This window comes from Rhinolophus sinicus, chromosome 17 (genome assembly GCF_057876585.1).
Source record: "Rhinolophus sinicus isolate RSI-liver-muscle chromosome 17, RSI-T2T, whole genome shotgun sequence".
Taxonomy (NCBI): domain Eukaryota; kingdom Metazoa; phylum Chordata; class Mammalia; order Chiroptera; family Rhinolophidae; genus Rhinolophus; species Rhinolophus sinicus.
The window spans coordinates 635,698-656,596 of record NC_142517.1 but is presented as its reverse complement, the minus strand read 5'-3'; the positions used below and the strand labels follow the sequence as shown (position 1 = coordinate 656,596).

General features: G+C 55.7%; 1 protein-coding gene across 29 annotated transcripts in view; it reads left to right on the top strand.

The window, feature by feature from the left end:
• PCBP3 (poly(rC) binding protein 3) overlaps positions 1-20,899 on the top strand; it is a 186,224-nt gene that overhangs the window by 159,130 nt on the left and 6,195 nt on the right. For 14 of the 29 annotated variants that reach the window (XM_074322297.2, XM_074321310.2, XM_074321655.2 and 11 more), the window contains 6 exons: positions 178-309; positions 893-1,021; positions 4,016-4,159; positions 7,731-7,772; positions 19,418-19,496; positions 20,135-20,194. In XM_074322297.2, the coding sequence (XP_074178398.1) occupies positions 178-309; positions 893-1,021; positions 4,016-4,159; positions 7,731-7,772; positions 19,418-19,496; positions 20,135-20,194 (586 nt within the window). The remainder of the gene's footprint in view (positions 1-177; positions 310-892; positions 1,022-4,015; positions 4,160-7,730; positions 7,773-19,417; positions 19,497-20,134; positions 20,195-20,899) is intronic. The other 15 variants (XM_074322005.2, XM_074322159.2, XM_074322239.2 and 12 more) reach the window with 10 other exon arrangements.

Genomic DNA, 20,899 nt, shown 5'->3' with positions numbered 1-20,899 from the left:
ACCTCCCTCCAGGCCACGTGCGTTTCCACGCTTGTCCTCCTCCCGTGGGCGTGGCCCCTGCCCCCCATGGCCCCCCTCTTGGAGCTCATCACACAACTTTCTCCCAGAGCCCCTCACTTGCTCTCTTGGTGTCCAGAGCGGGCATTGTTGGCCAACACATGCACCCTCCTCCCCCAGGACATCATCAACTCCATGAGCAACAGCCCCGCCACCAGCAAACCGCCCGTGACACTGAGGCTGGTGGTCCCCGCCAGCCAGTGCGGGTCCCTGATCGGCAAAGGCGGCTCCAAGATCAAGGAGATCAGGGAGGTAACAGGACCCCCCGCCCAGTGGTGTCCGGCGACTGGGTGGGAAAGGAGCCGCACGCCGAGGTCATGTGGCTCGAGGGTGAGGGGCCCTGCCCCCCATTTCCTGGGAGAACACGAGCCATCCCAGTTGGGATGGGGTTGGCGTGAGGTGCACCTTCGACAGCCACAGGTGCACTCATTTCAAGGAAAACCTGAGCCCTTCCGTCCCAGGAGGGTGATTCCTTCTCGTTTAGGCCCGTCTAGAACCCATCTTTCTTTATGGCCTAACCGCCCCAGAGCGCATAGAGTTTCACGTGTCGGAAAGAAGTGATTCCCTTTCTGTCTTCTCTCCTGCAAATGCCGATTGCCGGTTAAAACACTCCCTGGGCAGCCCTGTTTGTCCTGTGCCAGCTCTATGCTGGGCAGACCCGCCCACAGGGCCCCCCAAGGGACATGTGGAGGGGGTGCCATGGGGTGACGTCGGGGTGGGCTTTCCCCAGCACACTGCCCTCCAGCACGCCCACGAGCAAATCCGGAAGGGCAGCTCTAGCCTCGCAGCCTCCTGGTCCCTCTCCTGTTCCCCTCCCAACTTCTGCTTTCTCCAGTCCACAGGTGCCCAGGTCCAGGTGGCCGGGGACATGCTGCCCAATTCCACGGAGCGGGCGGTGACCATCTCTGGGACCCCCGACGCCATCATCCAGTGTGTCAAGCAAATCTGTGTGGTCATGCTGGAGGTACGGTCTCTGCATCCGTGCTCGTGGCCGGCCTGCCCTCTCTCCACACTGGCGATGGCTTCTTAGTGTCGGTGGCGGCAAAGGCTTGGGTGCCTCAGCGAGGTCAGGGCCGTGTGGGGGCCAGGCATCGGGAGCGTGGCCCAAGGCGACCTGACTGAGAGCCATGCTGGGTGTCTGGGTGCCTTGGGAGGGGCAGGGCTGCTGCCTGCCACCTGGGGGTCTGTCGTCGTCACTGGGGAGCCGGGGGAGAGAATGCATGGGGAGGCAGGCGCCTCTGCCTTCATTTCTGGAACTGGATGTGGTGAGGGGCCTTTAGTAAACAGTTGGGCCTTAGAAACAGTGCAAGTCTGCGCTGAAGATAGGTCTGCCCAGAAGACAAGCCTGCGTGGAGAGGGGTCTGCGTGGAGATGGGGAGGGGAGGTGGTAGGCGACAGTGCTGGGCCGGCCGAAGGCGTCAGAGCCCCACCCAGGAACAAAGGGCAGGACTTAGGAAAAACAGTCGGAAATGCCCAAATTGTAAAGACAGAGAAGGAAACAAATGGATTAAAAACCGACAGAGAAGCAGAGATGGTACAGCTAAGCAAGGCAAAGCCTCCTTTGAAATTTTTGGGGATGAAAGCCCTGAGATTTAAATTTTAACCAGTGCCCCAAGTACAGCCAGACGCGTTGAAGCTGTCAGTAGTTACTGGTCTCTTTAGCTCAGATGACGTGGTGCTGCCTCAAACGAAAAGTTCCAGCAGCTGTGCTGGGGGCCGGGCCGCCTGGGCCCTGAGCCCACGGCTCTGCGGGAGTGACCTCCACGCAGTAGGAATGGAACCCTCGCTGGGCAGCTGTGGCTTTATCCTTCTTTTTTACTTGACTTGGTGTTAAAACCCATGTCCTTCTCTTTAAAGAAATTTATGTAGTCTTATTTCCCTGAAGTACGGTATTTTGTGAAGTCAAAAGTAGTTTCTTAGATGTTATTGTGAAGTTGCCCCAACCACTGGTCATGGTGCCAGTTGGCACTGGCCCATGTTCCCGAGCCCCCATCTGCTGGGACCCCAAAGGGCCGCATGGCAGACGGCGATGGGCCTGGGACTCTGAGTGCTGCGGGACACGTGGCAGCAGTGAGCACCTCAGGGTGGCCGCGTGATCTGAACGGGTCCCGTGGCTGGCGAGGCAGCCCCCACCCACATCCTCCTACGCCCTCCCTTGTCCCCAGGCAAGGGTCAGAACAGAACATGTCATCTCCTCAGAACTCTTCCCACGGGGCGTTGTCTGCACCACGTTGGTGGCCAGACGGCCCCAGAAGCAGGTCTGACCATCGTGGGCTTTGGGGTGCTGGCGCCCCCGGGGCCGTGGCTGGGACAGTCTCCTTCCTGATGGCCGCAGGCTCACGTGGATGCTGAACGTTGAAGCACACGTGGCGAATATGAACAACACGCGCTGGGCTGAGGTGACGCTGTGTCGTTGGCGTCACGAAGGTCTCGTGGTCAGGAGCAGCTTTGCTGTGTGAGGACGTGGATTCACCGCAGCTGGGGACCGTCTGGGCCACATCGAAGTGGAGAATGACTGGGCGAATAGAGCAGAGGCTCTGGGGACTTTCAGGGGTGGCCGTGGGGTAGGCCTCACGCCCTCAAAGTCACTGCCAGCGGGGCTGAACCTCGGTGCCAGCGAGCCGGGTGGCCCTGTGGAGAGCCAGGCCTGGCCGCGGCCTGCCTGGGAGGAGCGTGGATGGCACCTGTGCTCAGACAGCCTGGCCTCTGTCGGGAAGCCAGGAGTCACAGGCCAGAGGCGGCAGGACAGGCTGGCAGAGCTCCCGGTGCCAGGATGGCAGATGCTGCCATCGGTGGGGTCCGAGGGCACCATGGAGTGAGGTGACGGGCTGAGGAGCATGCTGCCCGGCTTAGGGACAGGGCGGCAGCCAAACTGAGTTCTCTGCTTGACACAGTGCAAATGGTCACTCGTTCACTCTCGGATCAGTCATGATTTTTCCTCAGTGAGCCCCGAGTCGGGTCTGAGATCACAGTGAACCCCAGTTTGCACAGAGACGTTTCTGGAGGTGCTCAATCATAACCCCAGAAACACAATCCCAGGCGTCAGGATCAGATCACAGGCCTTCTCAGCAGCCTTTCTGCTTTACAGCAGGGTCACACAGCACAGCCAGGGTCACAGTGACCAAGGTCAGATAGCACGGCCAAGGTCACATAGTCTGTTCAAGGTTGCACAGTATGACCTGGGTTGCAGAGTTGAAGCTGCTGCCCACTGCTGTCCCCATCTGGCTCTGTGTGTCTGAGGTCACACCCGACTGACTGGGGTGGGGGCTGGGCTTGAATGGGCCGTGGCCTCCACAATACCCAGCAGGGATGGCTGCCCTGACCCCCGACCCACTGACTCGGGGACTCCCAACTCAGTCGCTGGGCCTGGCCTGTGGCCTCTGCAACCAGGGAAAAGCACCCACTATCCCACCCCCCAGGGGACAAGGAGAGCCTGACTCTCTGACCAAGGGGTCAGGCTGACTTTATCAGAACCTGGAATGGGACAGTATCATTCACCAAAAGATAAGAATTCACACTTCTGGACACAGAATATTGAAAGGAAATTATAGTAAACCTCACTGTGACTGGAATATCTCATTTGGACTCGAAGCCACCTCGGGCTGACGGGTGTACAGTGACAGTGCCACAGTCTGTCCGTCTGTGCAGCGTGTGGGGTCATGTGCTCCCCTCTCACCCGTCCTGGGCACCATCCTGCTGTGTGACCGACGCCCACGCGGGGCGATCTGTGGTTACGAGGAGGAGGGAGGCGGCCCCTAGAGGGACCGGGGGTGCTGAGGCGTGGTTCTCGGCAGGTGGCCCTCCGCCCTGGGGCGTCCCCCCAGTACTGCTGGCCTGGGGGACTGGGTTGGGCGGGGGTACAGTAGGAGGCGGGCTCAGGAAGAGGCTGCCCCCCCCACTACTGTCACACTGTGAGGCTGTCTAACGTTCTCTCTCCCTCTCCTGTCCCTTTTCCTAGTCCCCACCGAAAGGTGCCACCATTCCCTACCGCCCAAAGCCCGCCTCCACCCCTGTCATTTTTGCAGGTGGTCAGGTAAGAGCCGACCCGCTCGCGGCCTCCACTGCCAACCTCAGCCTTTTACTGCAGCCCCCGCCGCTGCCCGTTAGTGCACTCAGGTTTTCTCCCTTCTCACGTGCACGTCTCCCGCCCCTTGCACACTGGACGCAGAGCTCTCTCAGCCGACTGCCGGGGGGAGGAGGGGAGCATGGGCTGCTGGTGAGAGAGGCCGAGCTGGGTGGTGTCAGAAAGGGCCAAGGTGGATGCCCTGGGTCCCAGCAAGTGTTCCCCTTGACCTGGCATGGGAGGACCTGGTTCCGTGCTCACCCAGGGCTGCCTGGGCCACGCCTGCCCAAATCTGGTTCTCCAGGGTTTTTAAGGAGCTTAGGTAGCAGGGCCCGGAGTATCCCAGGTGCCTGTTCGGGCTCCTGATGGAAATAACCAGAACTGGAAGAGCTAGGGTCCCATTTTCCAGAAGCACACGCTCCTAGCGTCCCTGGGGTGAGTCCCAGCCAGTAGACAGCCTTTCCGCTCAAGGCAGGCCAGGACGTCCACTCGCCACACCTGTTGTTTGGCTGGAGCCACTACCCTCCTTTCTTTCCTACCAGGAAGGGGCCTGAGAGGCCAGCAGCCACAGAGAAACTTAGTCTGAGGCCAGCAACTCACTCAGTAGGGCCTAGAGAGAGCGGAGTGGAGAAGTTGTGCCCCATTTCCTCACAAGTGCCACCTCCCGCCATGGGGTACCTGGCCCAGCGCGTCCCATAGGAGCTTGGCCTGCCCCGCCACCCCAGGGTCATGGAGCCGGGCAGAGGGACTCTGCACGCAGCCAGCCAGTGGTGCCTGGAGGAGCTCTGCGTCCAGTCGGCAGTGATGTGTGTCTTGTTCAAGGGAGAGTTAAGACAGACTTGCCACAGGGGACCCAGGTCGGGAGAATGGCCACGGTGTTTCATTTTATCACTAAAAAGAAAGAAGAGGGGCAAATAACACATTTTTCCATGCTTTTCTATACTACGGAAAGGAATCTTACCTGATCTTAGCCTTAACTTACACATTAGGTGAAGGATGGGGCGCTGTGGTCCCACGTCTTCAGTAGCATTTGAGGGACGCAGTGGCTCTGTGTGGCCTGCATGGTCCCCCGGCTTCCCTGTCCGACGCTGCGGCCCCAGGGGTTCCACACTTGGGGCATCTCTCCCACCAGCCCAACTCACGCTAAAGTCTCCCGACAGCCCTGACTTTTGTCTTCACGTCCATACAGTAGCCCCAGGACATGGACACGTCCCCATGTGACAGGTTGGAAAGCAAGGCTGAGGCTGGGACCAGAGGACCCTTGGCCATGCCCCACTCTGCCGACCTGGGGGGTGAGGAGGCCGAGTCAGAGTCACAGCCGACGCTGTTGAGAGCTCCATTTCCTCGCCCACAGTTGTGGTTAGCTAGCAGGTCACTTTCCTGTGTGCTCTCCATCCTGAGGGGGGACAAAGCCATGATGCCGTGCAGTGTAGGGTGGGACTTTGTTCCCAAGGGAGGCACATTGATATTACCACAGATGGGGGCCCAGAAGCTGCATGGTCAGCGCCCCACCATCAGCTCCTACCCTGGAAAGCAGGACTGTTGGCCCACCGCCCAGTCACCATCGTCATGGGCACCTGTCCCGAGGCTGTCAGCATCTTCACCCGGTGCCTGTGCCCTTGGGAGAGTCTGGTCCAGCCAATGGCTGGTCTTGGTCATCTGTGAGGGGGGCGAGTCACAGGAGAATCACCACTCCTGCGGGGAGCCGGGCAGAGGGCACAGTGCAGACTCAGGACGAGGGTGTGGATGGGACCTGGCGCAGCAGCGAGCCCTCCAGCACCCGCACGACACGCGCTGCAAAGCCTCCCTGCAGGGACGTGTGGCCGGAGAGGCTCGCCCTGACTTTCCTCAGTGACGATACTGTCCCTGTAGGTGGTCTGCCTGTGCTGGCGGCACATGCACCTGGAGGTCTGGGCCCATGGCACAGCTCAGCCATGGGTGCGGGCCGCCTGCTTCTCAGGGGGCTCAGATGGTGCAGGTTTCCTCCCAACACCCTCTGTCTGCCTGCCAGCCTGCCTGCCTGCCTGCCCAGAGGGACGGTCAGACAGCTGAGGACCACAGCCACCCAGCAAGTGAGAGATGAGTCAGCAACCTGAAGTGTGGGGCCAAGAGCTCCAGGACGCACATGCTGTCCACTCAGAAACGCAGGCTGCAGGTCCGACCTGTCACGGACCTGTGTCGCTCGGGGTGGCAGGGGGAGGGCAGCATGTGTCCAGAGCCTGTCACCTTTGATGACACATTGGATCATGGCCCAGTGGCAACTCTACAAAAGCTGAAGGCGAGGTCTGGATGCAGCCTCTGTGGGCTCCGTGAAACGGTGCCTTGTCACCAGGACACCTGCCACATCTGATAAGATTCCCTTTCCTTCCTCGTGAGATGCCAGTGGGCGGGCTTAACCCAGACTGGGACCCCTCCTCCCGTGGTCCCTGGCCAGTGGCTTATGATGAAATCAGCAGACTCAAGCCCTGTGGTTGGCAGGACTATGGAAACCACTCTTGGTTTGAGGGCCATAGGAGTGATTCGTGGACTAGCCTGAAGTTTCCCTCTCAATGCACAGGGACCCCCGCGTGTGGGCTCAGGTGGGCGTCAGCTGTCCACTTAGGATGTAACTTAGGGGGAACCCCACACGGCCGGGTGCTGGAAGCCATGCCCCTGCACACGTCGCAGGCCTGGGGCTGGGGTGCGCTTACCACATCACCGAGGCTGATGGCAAGTCTTTGGTCTTGACTCTTCCTTGACTCCGTGTGGTTTGTTTGTTGGCCATAAGTTTCTGGAAGCATCTTAGCTGATGGCCTGTTGAAGCAGGTAGGGGTGGGCGGGGCCTCTGCCTGTCAGTGGGGTTTGGATAGTGTGGGTGGGAGAGGCAGCAGGGCCCACACTTGCTGTGACTGGTCCCAGTCACTGTCTCAGAGGCCAGTGAAACTGTGAAACCAAAACGAGGCCTCGGCACCCAGCTCGACCCTATGGGAGCTGTGCTGTGAGCATGCTGCCCCCCCAAGTCAGAACAGCCAGCCTGGCGTCAGAGGCTAGGTGACGGGCTGGTCGATCCTGTGGCTGATTTGGGTGCATTTCTTATTTAATTGTCTTTTGCAAAATTGGTTTGGGGGTCACCTTTTAAAGGTTTCTTTTTTGTTTGGTTTTCTTGGAGTAAATATTTCCTAAAAGTGTTTACTCTCATTGTTGATTAAATTTTCAAAAGGTTAATACTTAGTGATTCTGTAACGGGGGTCAGATAATTCATAGGTAGTTTCTTTTAAGAAACTAGGGGAGTGGGAGTCGGAAGCATTTAGGGTGAGTCATTTCCCTCCCTCCCCGCTGACTTGGCCAGTCCCAGCTTCCTGCAGCCCTGGGAGGAAGTGGGGTGCAGCTACCCAGCTGATCAGTCTGGTGGTAGCTCTGGCCAGCCCAGTGAGGGGCGCTGGCGAGGCTGGATGCCAGGTGCCATGGGAGGACTCCCCTTTCCTGCACAACTGGGCAGTGGGGCTGCACTGTGGGAGGGGGCAGCTGTAACCAGAGGGCACGGGCCTGCTCACATCAGAGCCCCACCCAGGAGGGAGGCTTGTTGAGAGGAGGGCCCTCCTTCGCGAGCTGACAGTCTCTCTCTCTCTAGGCCTACACGATCCAGGGACAGTACGCCATCCCGCACCCAGATGTGAGTTTTCACTTTGTCCCCTCCCCTCTCGTCACCTTTTACTATCTGCATGCTGCTGTGAACTGCTAAAATATTAATATTATGCAATAATATTAATACCGTCCTCTCAATGTTTCTGACCTCTGTCGTATCCATATGACCTTGAATAACCTTTAATCTCTTAGCACTAATTCTACTCACATGGAGGACTTGGCCTGATGTCAAATTGTTCCGACTATTGCAGCCGTGGGGCTTCCCTCCACACACGGGGCCTCGGGCTGTGACCGCGGGACAGCCCTGTCCCCGGCGCCGGCCCCACCCCATGGGCAGGAATAGCACAGAGCCTTCCACGCACCTGAGTGAGGAGATGTGCTGGCAGGCAGGTCTAAGGGGTCAGAAAGGGCCTTTGCATGTCCGTGAGGGTCACTCCCCTTTCAGAGCCCAAGTAGGAACACGGTTCACATGTCTGTGAAAGCCAAGGGGACAAGCCTTGGTTTTCATTCTAGAGTTAGTGACAGCCACATGGCACCCAGGGGACTGCTGGGACCTCTCCTGGGCTGTGTGAGAACAGACGGCGGTTCTGCAGGGCCTGGGGTCCAGGGGACAACGTGCAGCTCTCAGGGCCGAGATAGATACAGGGCAGCGACATGAACACAGGGCTCTCTCCTTGGGGCTCGGGGCCACGAGTGCAGAGGCTATGCTGGCTGGGCATGGGAAAACGGGGGGCAGGGGGATAGGAAGGGAGGAAGCAGGAAGAGAAGAGACCAGTGGGCGTGGTGCTGCTTTCCACATCTGGGGCAAACCTGCAACTGTGTCAGGAAGCCTCGTGCTTCTCTAAACCAGCTTTGCATCCTCTGCTGAGAAAGCATTTCCCAGCTGAGAGCCGAGAGACACCATTCCCCCTCAGGGACGTGCCACCGGGCCCGAGATGCTTGGGCATCTTCTGCAGGTCCTGTGCTTTGAAGTGGGCAGCTGAAGGGAGGGTCGTCTGAGTAGGATCCAAAGGCAGGCCAAGGAGGCCCAGAGGTTAACTCGTGCTAAACAGTGTGTGTGTCAGAAATGCAGAGGTCAGCCCACTCACACTGCAGGACAGAAATACTGATGGTTTTTCTCTTTTTGAAAAAAGTCCTCATTAAGCAACACACATGGGAATTCGGATGATAGAGGACGTGGTGAAGAGAAGCCCCTCCTCCCATCATGCCCTGGGCACACACCTGCCTGTCCCCACTGGGAAGCCGTCCTCCTGCCCAGAACACGCCGTTAGGGCTCCACGTGTTAAGTAGAAGCTGACGGGGCGTGGTGGGGGGCACAGCTGGCCTGCGCCAGGTGGTTGGTGGGGTGGCACCCAGTTCTGTCCCCAGCTCACTGCTGTCCCCCCGCCCACCCAAGCCCACTGCTACAGCTGCCCACGGTCACTTCGGCCTCCCCCTGGCGGACAATGTGACACCAGCCCTGCTGGCAATTGCCCCCACACTCCATTCTGTTATTGGGGATGCTCATCACCCTTCTATGAATTTAATCAGGTCTCTGGGAGGTGGGGGTGAACCCATTCCGCCTTCTCAAAAGAGCCACAGCAGCTCTGGGAAAATGCTGGTGTCTCGTACTCCCAGGTTGATGGCGTTGTCTGTGAAAATGAGAGCAGTGGGGCTGTGAGCCCCCAAGAGCGGTGGGGTGGCCCTATAGCTCAGGCACATTTGGGAGCCCACACAGGTAATGCCTGTTCAACGTCCTCTTAGCCCACAGGACTGAGGCACATGTTAGCACCTGGTGGAGGGCTGCCCGTCCCCACATGCAGGAACGCTGGGCAGGGTGAACGCAGGTGGGGCTGGGGTGGCGGCACCGCGCTGGGCAGCTTCCAGGGTTCCTAACGGGATATCCAGAGTGGTGGGGATGGACATCAGCCTGGGGCCAACGGACTGTGTTCCTGGGGTGACACGGCCGTCACTCTCTCCGGGACAGGGTGGCCTGTGCCGTCAGGAACACGTGTGCAGAAGCGGGTTCACAAGCCTGGTTCTTCGACCTTTTCGAAGCTGGAGAACTCGGCAGCGGCCTGGCTCTTAAGCGTCAGTCAGTTGCCCCAGAGCAGCTATAGGTCCGTGGCCAGACCCGCAGGCCCACCAGTGAAGAAGGGCTGCAGTTTCCGGGCGCCTCTGAGCTGGCACTGTCCCCAGGTGTGAGCCCGTGCAGCCGTGTGAGGACGTCGAATTTGGATTGGCTTGGAAGACAGATTTTGGCTATCAGTCGGTTGTTTTACTCTTTCCATGTGATTCTCAGTTTGTTTTAAGAGTGGGTACTTTAGCAGGCTCCTTTCCAGATAGCTTAAACTAACGACTTTCCATAAGTGCCTCCTCGTTCGTTGCGCTTGGTAGAGATCTGAAGTACGTGGCTGTTGACTGTGAAGTGCTTTCTGTGCGAATGGTCTGCTCTCTGGGCCCGCATGGGGGAGGGGCAGCGGTCATGACGCGGCTGGCCAGCGGAGCGCTCGGAAGTGCTGCCCCTGCAGACACACCCAGTTGAAGGCACTTAGGTAACCCATTCAAAATAAAAATAAAGTGACCTTTTGGGGACAGAGCTGATGATGGCCAGGAAGGCAATTTTTATCCGAGCCTCAAATTCAGTAGTAAGTTTTAAAGCTTCATTCCTGGAAACCCAAATAAAATACCTACAGGAACCTCTAGTGCACACTGCGCATAGTGTAGCCACAGTTCTGACACGTGGTACGCAGCCACGCTCGTCTCGCAGCAAACCAGACCTTACCTGAGTCAGACACAGACTATGAGAAAATGCACTTCTTAGATCTGAGTGGTTTTTTATTAGAACTAGATTACACATGTTTCTGTGCCCACTTTAAAGAATGCTTTGGTTTGTCCTTAAGAATCATCGCCCACGCCCACCAGTTTCCCTGCAGGTTTTCGCATGCCACCTGCATTGTTTTATCGACTCCTCTGGAAGCTTACCGCTCTGCACATTCCAGAGAGGCGTGGGGACTACTAACCGCTAGAGTGCTGGGGCGGCTGTCTGTCCCCTTCCGCGGGTCCTCCCCAAGGGGTCAGGCAGAGTCCCCGACAAGAGAAAGGGGGGGCCTCTGGTCGTGGGGGCAGAGGCAGACAGCTGCCAAGCCTGGACACAGTGCAGTAACCACCCCGTCTGTCTCTCACTGACATTTCTGCCACTAGTTAGGGTAGTGTGTAGGGTTTCCAGGCAGGAATTCCTGCCTATTCTCAGGAATTTTTTCACTTTTCCATTCCCGAATCCTGAGAAAAGTTGGTCGGGAAATCAGGAAAATCAGCTCCTTGAACCCAGGTGGTTGGCAGTATCACCCGTCACTTTGTGGAAACGATTCATCATGGAGAACAGAAAACAGTTTATATCTCGGGATTCAGGAATAGGAAAGCGAAAAAAATTTCTGAGAACGGGCGGGAATTCCCGCCTGGAAATCCTAGTAGCGTGATTACACCAGTAAGTACTTGTTTTCTTCTGGAAGAAATTAGTCCATGTCAAGCATCCCCTTGTGTGTGATCTTTATTTCCAGTTTGCAGTTTCCACGTCACTTCCACTTAATACCCCCTGATTTAGAGGTGGTGCTGATGTGTGAGGTGACAGCAGCAGGACATGTGTGAGGTGACAAAGGACTGGCCCTCCTTGCTTCCCTCCCTGAGCCCTGCACTAGCGTGTGAGGTTGCTGCCGGCACCGTCGTTCAGTTGTCACACCAGGAAGTATCTTGCACTAGCATGTGAGGTCGCTGCCAGCACCATCGTCTGGTTGTCACGCCAGGCATTGGAAACGTCAAGAGGTCCCTTGCCCAGAACTGAGGAGCCAGTGACTAAGGGAGCAGGCTCACTCCCCACGCTGCTGCATCTGGTGGAGGGAGCTAAGAAACTGGCAGTCAGATGGTGCCAGTGTCTGCCAGGAGTCTCCTGTGCAGAGTCTGCAATGGGAACTGCAGAAACACGCGAGTCACAACAGAAGCGGAGACGTCTGGGAAGGCCATATGGTGACATCCTTGTGGGGCTGCCGGGCTGTGCAGCGCTCTGAACACAAGGGGAGCCGCTTCCTTCATGTTTGTGGGACGTGGCGCAGAGGCTGCTCATCACGTTTCACAGGGACCGCATGGAAAGACAAGCCAGCACTGTGCTCCATAGCCACCAACTGATGGCTACACATCTGGCTCCATTCTTTCCAGATTGAGTAACTCTGAGTGAGAGAGGTGCCCATGGCCCCATCTGCTGCCAGGTCAGGGCTGCTGCAGTCATTGCCCTAAAACATGAGGTCTGGGTCAACTGTCACCTTGGCTCAGTTAACTCTTCCTTTCTCTGTCCCCTTTCTCTGGGATTAGACAAATAGATCAGCACCCTCTCCTGCGGAGCCGTTCAGTGGTGGGGGTTCGGGTGGGCCATTCCTCCCAGCCAACCCCTTCACAGTCAGAATCGGCATTTTCACAAGACCCGGGTGACCTGTTTGCACATGGGAGTCTGAGAAACGGATGACAAGGACTGTGAAGGAAGAACACATTCCGGCTGGAGCCCCAGGAAGAGAGAACAGAATGGAATGAGGAAGATTCTAAGAGATAAACACCAAGAATTTTTCAAAGTTAATAAAAGACACCAATCCTCACATTCAGAAATCCCCAAAAACTCCAAACAAGATAAATAAAAAGAAGTCCGCCTTAGAGAAATCAAAGCAAAATCACACAACACCAAAAACCAAAAGTAAATGTTCAAAGTAGTCAGAGACCAAAAGAATATTACAAAGAACAAGGGTGAGCGAATGAGTTGACTTGTCACCAGCAGCAGTGGGAGCCAGGAGATGGCATAGTAAAAGCAAGTCATTGTCAACCTCAGATTCCACCTGCAAAGGGGCCTTCCAAAGGCCTGAATAGAGACATATTCAGACAAACAGCTGTGACCAACAGGCTTCTCACGGGTGCCCTTCTGGAGAAGGGAAGTGATCCCAGAAGAAAGGCTGGAAAGACAAGAAGGAATGGGAGCAAAGACAATGACCGTTTCTTTCATTAACACAAGCACAAACTGTAAAGAAAATATTGATTTCGACTACCCTAAAATACAAGCATTTGGGTAAATGAAAACTTTGTCCACAAAATCAGTGCCAATGCTGTCTGATTTGTTGGATTAACATGCCAGAACTAAATGGACAAAAATAGCCTACGTAAGATTAGGATGGGCTGAGGGGAATTCAAACATTCTGTAGGTCATTGTATCATCACGAAGCAGATAAAGATGTTGAATTTAAGCTTTAAATGCACATGTTAAAATATCAAAAGCAACTACTAATAGAAAAGAGTTCAATTATACGAGGCATGATCATAAAATATGGTGAATGTTTAAATAAAAAAATTCATTACAGTAAAAAGCACATTGCCATTAATGACCCTCAGAATACTCCCCCTCGCTTCAAACACACTTTCTTGCCAGCGTTCTTGCCATTCTCTGAAGCAGTTCTGGAAGTCCTCTTTTGTGAGTGTCTTTAGTTGTGCTGTCGTGGCTGCCTCAATGTCCTGAATCGATTCAAAACGTTTACCTTTTATGGTCATTTTTACTTTGGGGAAGAGCCAGAAGTTGCATGATACCAGATTCGGTGAATAAGGTGGATGAGGACACATCGTAATGTTTTTCTTTGACAGAAATTGCCATACCAGAAGCGATGTGTGACACATTGCCTTTCTGTTGTGATCACAAAATACAGTGAATGCTGCTGCCAAGTGCCATTGAACTGAAAGGCAGGGATCTTCAATACGGGAAGCGGTGGGTTGAATCTTAGTAACAGTGTGTGACAAGTTTCAACTTGTTCAGTGCAGTCAGTTGGGTATGAGTTACCGTTGAGCGAAGGTATGTAGTAAAGTGTGCCATAAATCATCCTCCATAATGACAACACTCCATGTCACACATCGCTTCTGGTATATGGCAATTTCTGTCAAATAAGCATATTACAGTGTGTCCTCATCCACCTTATTCACCGAATCTGGCACCGTGCAACTTCTGGCTCTTCCCTGAAGTCAAAATGATTCAGGACGTCGAGGCAGCCACAGCAGCACAACTAAAGACACTCACAAAAGAAGACTTCCAGAACTGCTTCAGAAAGTGGCAAGAACAATGGGATAAGTATGTTCAAAGCGAGGGGGAGTATTCTGAGGGGGATTAATGGCAATGTGTCTTCCACTGTGCTAATTTTTTTAAAAATTTTATTGGGGAAGGGGAACAGGACTTTATTGGGGAACAGTGTGTACTTCCAGGCCTTTTTTCCAAGTCAAGTCGTTGTCCTTTCAATCTTAGTTGTGGAGGGCGCAGCTCAGCTCCAGGTCCAGTTGCCGTTTTCTAGTTGCAGGGGGCGCAGCCCACCATCCCTTGCGGGAGTCGAACTGGCAACCTTGTGGTTGAGAGGACACGCTCCAACCAACTGAACCATCCGGGAGCTCAGTGGCAGCTCAGCTCAAGGTGCCGTGTTCAAGCTTAGTTGCAGGGGGCGGAGCCCACCATCCCTTGCGGGACTCAAGGAGTTGAACCGGCAACCTTGTGGTTGAGAGCCCACTGGCCCATGTGGGAATCGAATGGGCAGCCTTCAGAGTTAGGAGCATGGAGCTCTAACCGCCTGAGCCACCGAGCCGGCCCAATATTTTTTTTTTTAATTTTAACATTCACCATATTGTTTGATCACACCTTGTATAAATCCTATAGAGGTGCAGAGGGGAAGGTGAGTGAAGGGGGGAATTATTAACCATTATAAAAAAAGGAAGGAAAAAGAAAATGAGAAAATCAGGACAATTTGAAGTGAAAAATAACACAGCAGACATTAATCTGCATCTTGGGTAATTGTGATCAAAGTAGAAGAGATTTTCCAGTTTAAAAAAAAAACAACACTTTTTTTTGTGTTTTTGTTTTTTGTTTTCAAGAGACACACCTAAAGAATAACCACCCAAATAAATTGAAAGAATAGAAAAAGCTATTCTAGGAAAATCCTAACCAAAAGAAACCCAATTTACAAATATTAATATCAGTGTGGGGGGGGAAACAAGACTGTAAGGCAAACTTTTTATTCCATCATTACACACTGATAAAAGGTTTAGTTCCCTAGAAAATACACCAATTAAAAATTTATATGCACCTAAAACATAGCTTCAAATACATATAAAGAAAAACACTGACAAACCATAAAGAGAATTTGATAGTCATCATAGTGGCACCTTAACATACTACCTCTCTTTCAATAAAAGTCAAGTAGACAGGAATGAAGGCGATATTAACAGTACAATCAGTGAGGCTGATGAGATTGACATATATTGAACACTACACCCAACAGCTGTAGAATTCATGAAGAGATTTACACAACTTGATCACATTCTACACCATAACCAAGACTCTGTCTCAGAAAACTGGAATCGTATAGGCTGTACTTTTACCACAAAGCAGCTAAGCTGAAATGAGTAACTGGAAGATGACTTTTAAGAAACATGTGTTTATTGAAAGTTGGAGATGAAAACACCAAAACAAATGGAGAGACATACCACGTTTGTGGAGAGGAACACTAAGTATCTTAATTATGTTAATTCTTCCCAAATTGAAGTACAGATGCAATACAATTGCAGTCAAAATCCTGACAGGCTGTTTTAATTTTTACATGGAAGAGCAATGGCCAAGAACCATCAGTGTATTTATGAAGAGGGTATGTGATGGGGTCTGTCCTCATGAGGAGAAGGCCCGCGGAAGGCTGTGTGAGCCGAGACACTGGTTTGGCTGCAAGGAGAGACCATGGGCCAGTGGGTCTGAGCAGAGAGGCCGGGCTCTGACCCACGTGGGTGAGGAAGCCTCGTCTGTGAGAGAGACGCCGGGACAATGGCCATCCACATGGGGAGATGGATCTTTACAGCATAAACAGAAAACCACTCCTTGTGAGTCTAGTACTCCAACACCACAGATGCACTCAGCACTCCTGGAAGTCACAGTACGATGTCTCTGTACACAGCTCAGGGATGGCCTTCTTACCAGGACATGGGCAGAAATCATAACGTACTAATTAATGTTAACTACATTAGAATTTTAAAATTCTGTTTCTCTGAAGATGCCATTAGGAGAGTGGGGGACAGAGCTTTTCAGCAGATGTAACTGAAATACATAAGGAGTTCTTGTAGCTCGGCAAAAATCAACCCAATAGAAAAATGTCAAAGACACAAACAAGCATTTCACAGAAAGGAGACAGGATTGACAGACTGCGATGGTGGTCTGTTCACGCCTTGGAGAGGTAGCTGCATGGCGTGTTCGTTTTGTGACAACTCATTGAGTTATTTACTTATGGGTACTTACAGTTTCAGTAATTGTCTCTGTTTAGCATTAGTCTATGTTCTTGTGTTCCAACACAATGTTGAGTGGAAAAGGCAAGTTACAGAGAAATATGTAATAGGACATCTCCGCTGGTCGTCCCCCCCACCCCCATCCTCTCTGCCTCCCATCCTCGTGATTTGTAGGCACTGGTGAGCACTGGAAGTCTGATTTTTTTGATGGCAGAAATACCTCAAAAAGCAGGAATTCCCCTTAGTACTTGTCTTTTCCTCCTTTAAAAAATGTTGAAATTGAGTCCCAAAGAGGTGGCACGCTTGACTAAGTAAGGGCAGAGGCGAGACAGGAGACGCCAGTTGACACCCGTCCATCCGCCCCCTCGCTGGACTGGTGTTTACCCAGGCACCACGGTGCCAGTCCTGCACTTCCCTGCATTCGTGGGTGAGTGGGGATGGGGGTTTGTTTGCTGGTGTGGCCATTGCTTCGTAGAAAGCAGCCAGTGCATTGCAGGGGGACTCGCTGACTTCCCCGTGTCAGCTGCAGCCACCCCAGGTGCCTCATCTGTTGAACTGTGAGAGAGGTGGTGAGAGGTCCAGGGGCCTCTTAGGTCGCATCCTGTGCACGGTGGGGTGGGAAAGCCCCTGGCAGTTTCCATGACTATTCACCCAGCTAACGTGGACAGCCCAACACAGCCTCCACTTGTGCGCACAGATTCCCCCACTGCACTTGGGGACTGGCAGCCCACGGAGACCAGCCAGGCCTGTCCCCACAGAGCTTTCAGGGTTGGAGCCCACTCAGGCCGGTTCTCCTGCCTCCAGAGCTCCCCTCTCCCGCGCTGACCTGACCAATGCACAGATGTGCACTCTTGGGGATGCAGGTCTGCCCCCATGGGGTGCGTGCCAGCTGGGCATCAGATGCATGTGCAGGTGACAGGGTGAACTCAGGGACCAGGAGCAGAGAGCAGCCAGCCAGGGCTCCTTAGGCCTGCCGGTGCCAGCAGGCCTCACTGCACAGGGCCTCCCTGGGGAGGGCAGAGCCCCCAGGGGCCGGCCACACAAAGGCCCTGCTCCCCTCCAAGCACCCTGTCTGCGTGGAAACCCCGGGGCTGGTCCGAGCATGCTGCGTGCCCGTCCTCGACCAGGCTGGCTGGCCGTCGCTCTCCAGCTTCAGTGTGTTATCTCCAGAAGCGGCTTCCTCTGAACCCTGGGAACCTAACTACCTTAGACCCAGTCCCTCTCCCGTGTGGGTGGGTCCAGAGCACAGCCCCCCAGGTGCCCATGACTCCAAATGACGTGCCATGCACGGGGGCTTGTGGCTGCCCACCCCCAGGCCCACCATGTGGTAGGCGGGGTTTGCAGGGTCAAGTTTGCAGCTCAATCCCCAGGAGGCCTTGGCACCCCTTTGGGTTCTCACTGTCTTTCTCCAAGGCACCTTTGTGTCCTTTGCTAGGCCGCCCAGCCCCCTTAACTACAGGGTCCCTCGGCCTCCTCACAGCACCCCCTCCTCCCCCTGAAGGTACAGGGCATGTAGCCAAGTCTCACTGCTTGTGCCGTGTCGGTGTCTCCCAGGCACGCTCTGCTGACACCTTGGTCTGGGACTTCAGTGCCTATCTGCTCAGGTCACTGCTCAGTCAGGTTAGGTCAAGGGACAGCAGGTGGCTGTCAGCCCAGCCCTCGTGGTTTTGACCAGCACCCCGCACCCCTACGCCACTCCACCCCTACCCCTGGGGGACTCAGAATTGAATCTGAGCCCAGGACACCAGGTCCCCTAACTTTCCTCTTTGGGACCCCAGGCACAGTGGCTGGGATGAGGCCAGCTGTCCCCGAGCAGGCCCACCTGAGTGCTGCAGGCCAGGAGGCCATCCCGAGAGAGAGACAAGAGACGGGAGATGCCTGGGTGGGGAGGGCTGCTTTTCGGCTGCTCTCAGCTTTCAGGAGGGAGGGAGGCACACACAGCTCTGGTGCCGGGAACACAGACCCAGCTCCCCAGCCAGCCGCTTGCACAGAGAAGGCTCCTCCTCCAGGTGAGACCAGGGCGCCCCAGACTGGTCATGACCCTGCTTTGGGCTGCAGCCAGGGTCTTCACGCCTCCTCACACCGAGCCCCCAGCCCGTGGAAGCAGGCGGAGGCCGAGCTGACCATCCAGAGCACCCCAAGCCCCTGTCCCCACAGGGTTGGAGGACGAGGACAGGACCGTCTGGGGGCAGAGGTGATCCTCAATGCCCTGGACAGGGGTACTTGGTGTTTATATGGGCGCCCGCTAACTTGTTAGGAGAACGTGCCCGGCTCCCAGGAGGCCGGCAGCAAGCCGCTCATCCATCATCGAGAGCTTGTCTGTGGAGGCGCTGGGACGTCGGAAGTCCAAGTGCACAGCCACTGCCTCCCCGAGACGTTCGTGGAGCTGCAGGAGCCCGGGTCCTGCACGGTGGGGCACGTGGGTGGCTGGTCAGATCCTCGCATCCCCTGGGGATGCCAGCTTCACTCCGAGTGCTGTACCTGCCAGCCTCCCGGGGCTCTGCCGAGGCCCCCGTCCTCGCCTGCTGAAGGGTCCCCAGGGGCTCTGGGAGCCACACTGGGAGCCTTCGGGCCAGCTTCCTGCTGGGAGGTTGGGAGTTGAGGACATTTTACGGAATGTGCTGTCCCACCCCCTGCGGCACCTGGAGGCTTGGACCCTGTGGGTGAGCCAGGCCTGAGGACGTCCAGCTCGGCGTCACCAAAGGGTCCTGAGCATGTGACCAGCCGCCTTTGGCCCCGGATGTGGCCAAGTGTCACCACTTTTACCTTTTTGTTACGTTTAGTTTTTCTTCAAGCAATGAGACTCATAAAATAACCAACTGTTTGTTAAAGGCACCCCAAAGTCTAGTGGCTGGGTGTGGGGGACAAGAAGACACGGTGGGCATTCTGACACACGCCCTCCATAGCCCCTTCCAGCACTGCTTTCTGGAATCCTAGCGGTGACAAGAGGCGGCGTGTGAGGCAGGGCTGGGCAGGCGAGCTTTGCAGAAGAGCATTGCAGGGGTTCCCCACAGGTGCACGCGAGCTCTGAGTGATTGCGTGACTGACACTCTTAGACGCCCAGCCAGGCCTGTTCTGTGTCTCCCCGGTTGCCCGGCAGCCTCCGCACAGCTGCCCACGCCCAGGCCCCTGTGACCGGGGAAGCCTGGCTGCTCAGGCCCGGGAGCCGGGGAGAGCAGTACTGCGCCCGCCAACACACCCATTGGTTGTCCAGGCCAAGTCCTTGAGTCTGCCGCGTCTGCCATGTGTCCGCATGGCCCCTTTAGTCTGTGTGTACAAAGTTCTGTTACTGCCTTTTTAATTTGGTGTGACTTGTACTCAATGACAATAACCTTCTTAGCTCTCGTGTCCCTCCTACCCCAGCAGTTGACCAAGCTCCACCAGTTGGCCATGCAGCAATCCCCCTTTCCTCCCCTCGGACAGACCACCCCCGCTTTCCCCGGTACGTACCCAGCTCCCTTCTCACCTCCTCTCTTCTCACCTGGGGACTTTTCTCTTTCTGAACTGTCTTTATTCAGGGCAGTGAGCAGAGCAGGTACAGCCTCAGTTAACACGCGGGCGGGTGGCCTGTCTGTGTCCCCGAGGTGGGTAGTTGCCTCCCCGCTGGCCATCTTGTGGAGGGACGTCTGCCCCTCGAAGCTGCGTGCCTGTTTTCCCTGCTCACACGTGTCCTGGGGGCCCTTCCTGCTGGACACGTCCCCCGGCCAGCCCTCTTCTCTCCAGGAGAGAGAGCTCAGGCAAGCGGACGGGGCTGTCCTGCAGGAGGCCAGTGCCCGTCCCAGGAGTGACAGCCACCCTGGATGGCACCTGCCCGCCCCTGGGAGCCGATAAGCCAGTCCCCAGCCCAGGGTGTAGCGGTCATCAGTTCCCCACTTGGTACCAAATTGGTGGGCCTGAGTGTGGCTGTGTCTGGCCAGTGGGTTCCTTCTGATGGCAGTACCGCCTTGGCAGCTGTGGCCGGTGAGCCCGCCAGACACTGGTCTGCCGCCGCCAGTCAGATTTTGAGCTTCCCTAGTTGAAGGGACCTTGCTTATCTCCTTGAGGGCAAAACATTAAATCTGTTTCTTCTTTGCTCTCCAGGAGAAAAGCTGCCTTTACACTCCTCCGAAGAAGCTCAAAATCTGATGGGCCAGCCCTCAGGTAAAACAAAGCGCTCTCGGGAGAGTCAGACCTGGGCTCCCGCATGACTGGTGGGAGGGGACGGCCATGCCTCAGTGAGGGGACAGAGCCCACGGGCCAGCACCAGATCTGCGCCGTGGTCCCAGATGCTGCCTTGGTCACTGCCGGGAGCGTGGTGGTGGGTCGTGGGCTCCAGTGGGACGGAGATCAGAGCACGCTGCCCGTCATCCAAAGTCCCTGAACGTGGCATAGCCACCGTCTCTGTTGTCATTGATTCCCGTTGGTGTGCAGCGTGTGGGGACCCACAGTGCAGCATTTCCCGTGATGGGGGCCGTCCCAGGATGTGTTCACTAGGCGACAGGAGCACACCCTCACGGGAAGAGCCACTCTGGGCACCCCTCTGACCTGCATTAAAAAGGCGTCGGGACACCGCAGGCGGGCAGAGATGTGGGGATCCGTTACCCAGGTGTGGAGCAGTGAAGCCACCGGTTCCCTCTGAGAGTGGCCCCTTCGCTCTCCTGTCAGAGCAGAGGAAGGGGTGTCCAGTAAAGGACGTGGGGGGGAGCATTCCCAGTGGTGTAGGCTGTCACCCAGTGGTAGGGCCTGGGCCCCAGTGGCTGAGGCTACAGGAAGCCCGAGGGCTTGCTCACCGGGGCTGGCGGGCATGGAGGCCGAGGCACCATCTCTGACGCCCCGGGCACTGGCGATGGGCTCTGGCTCGGAGCC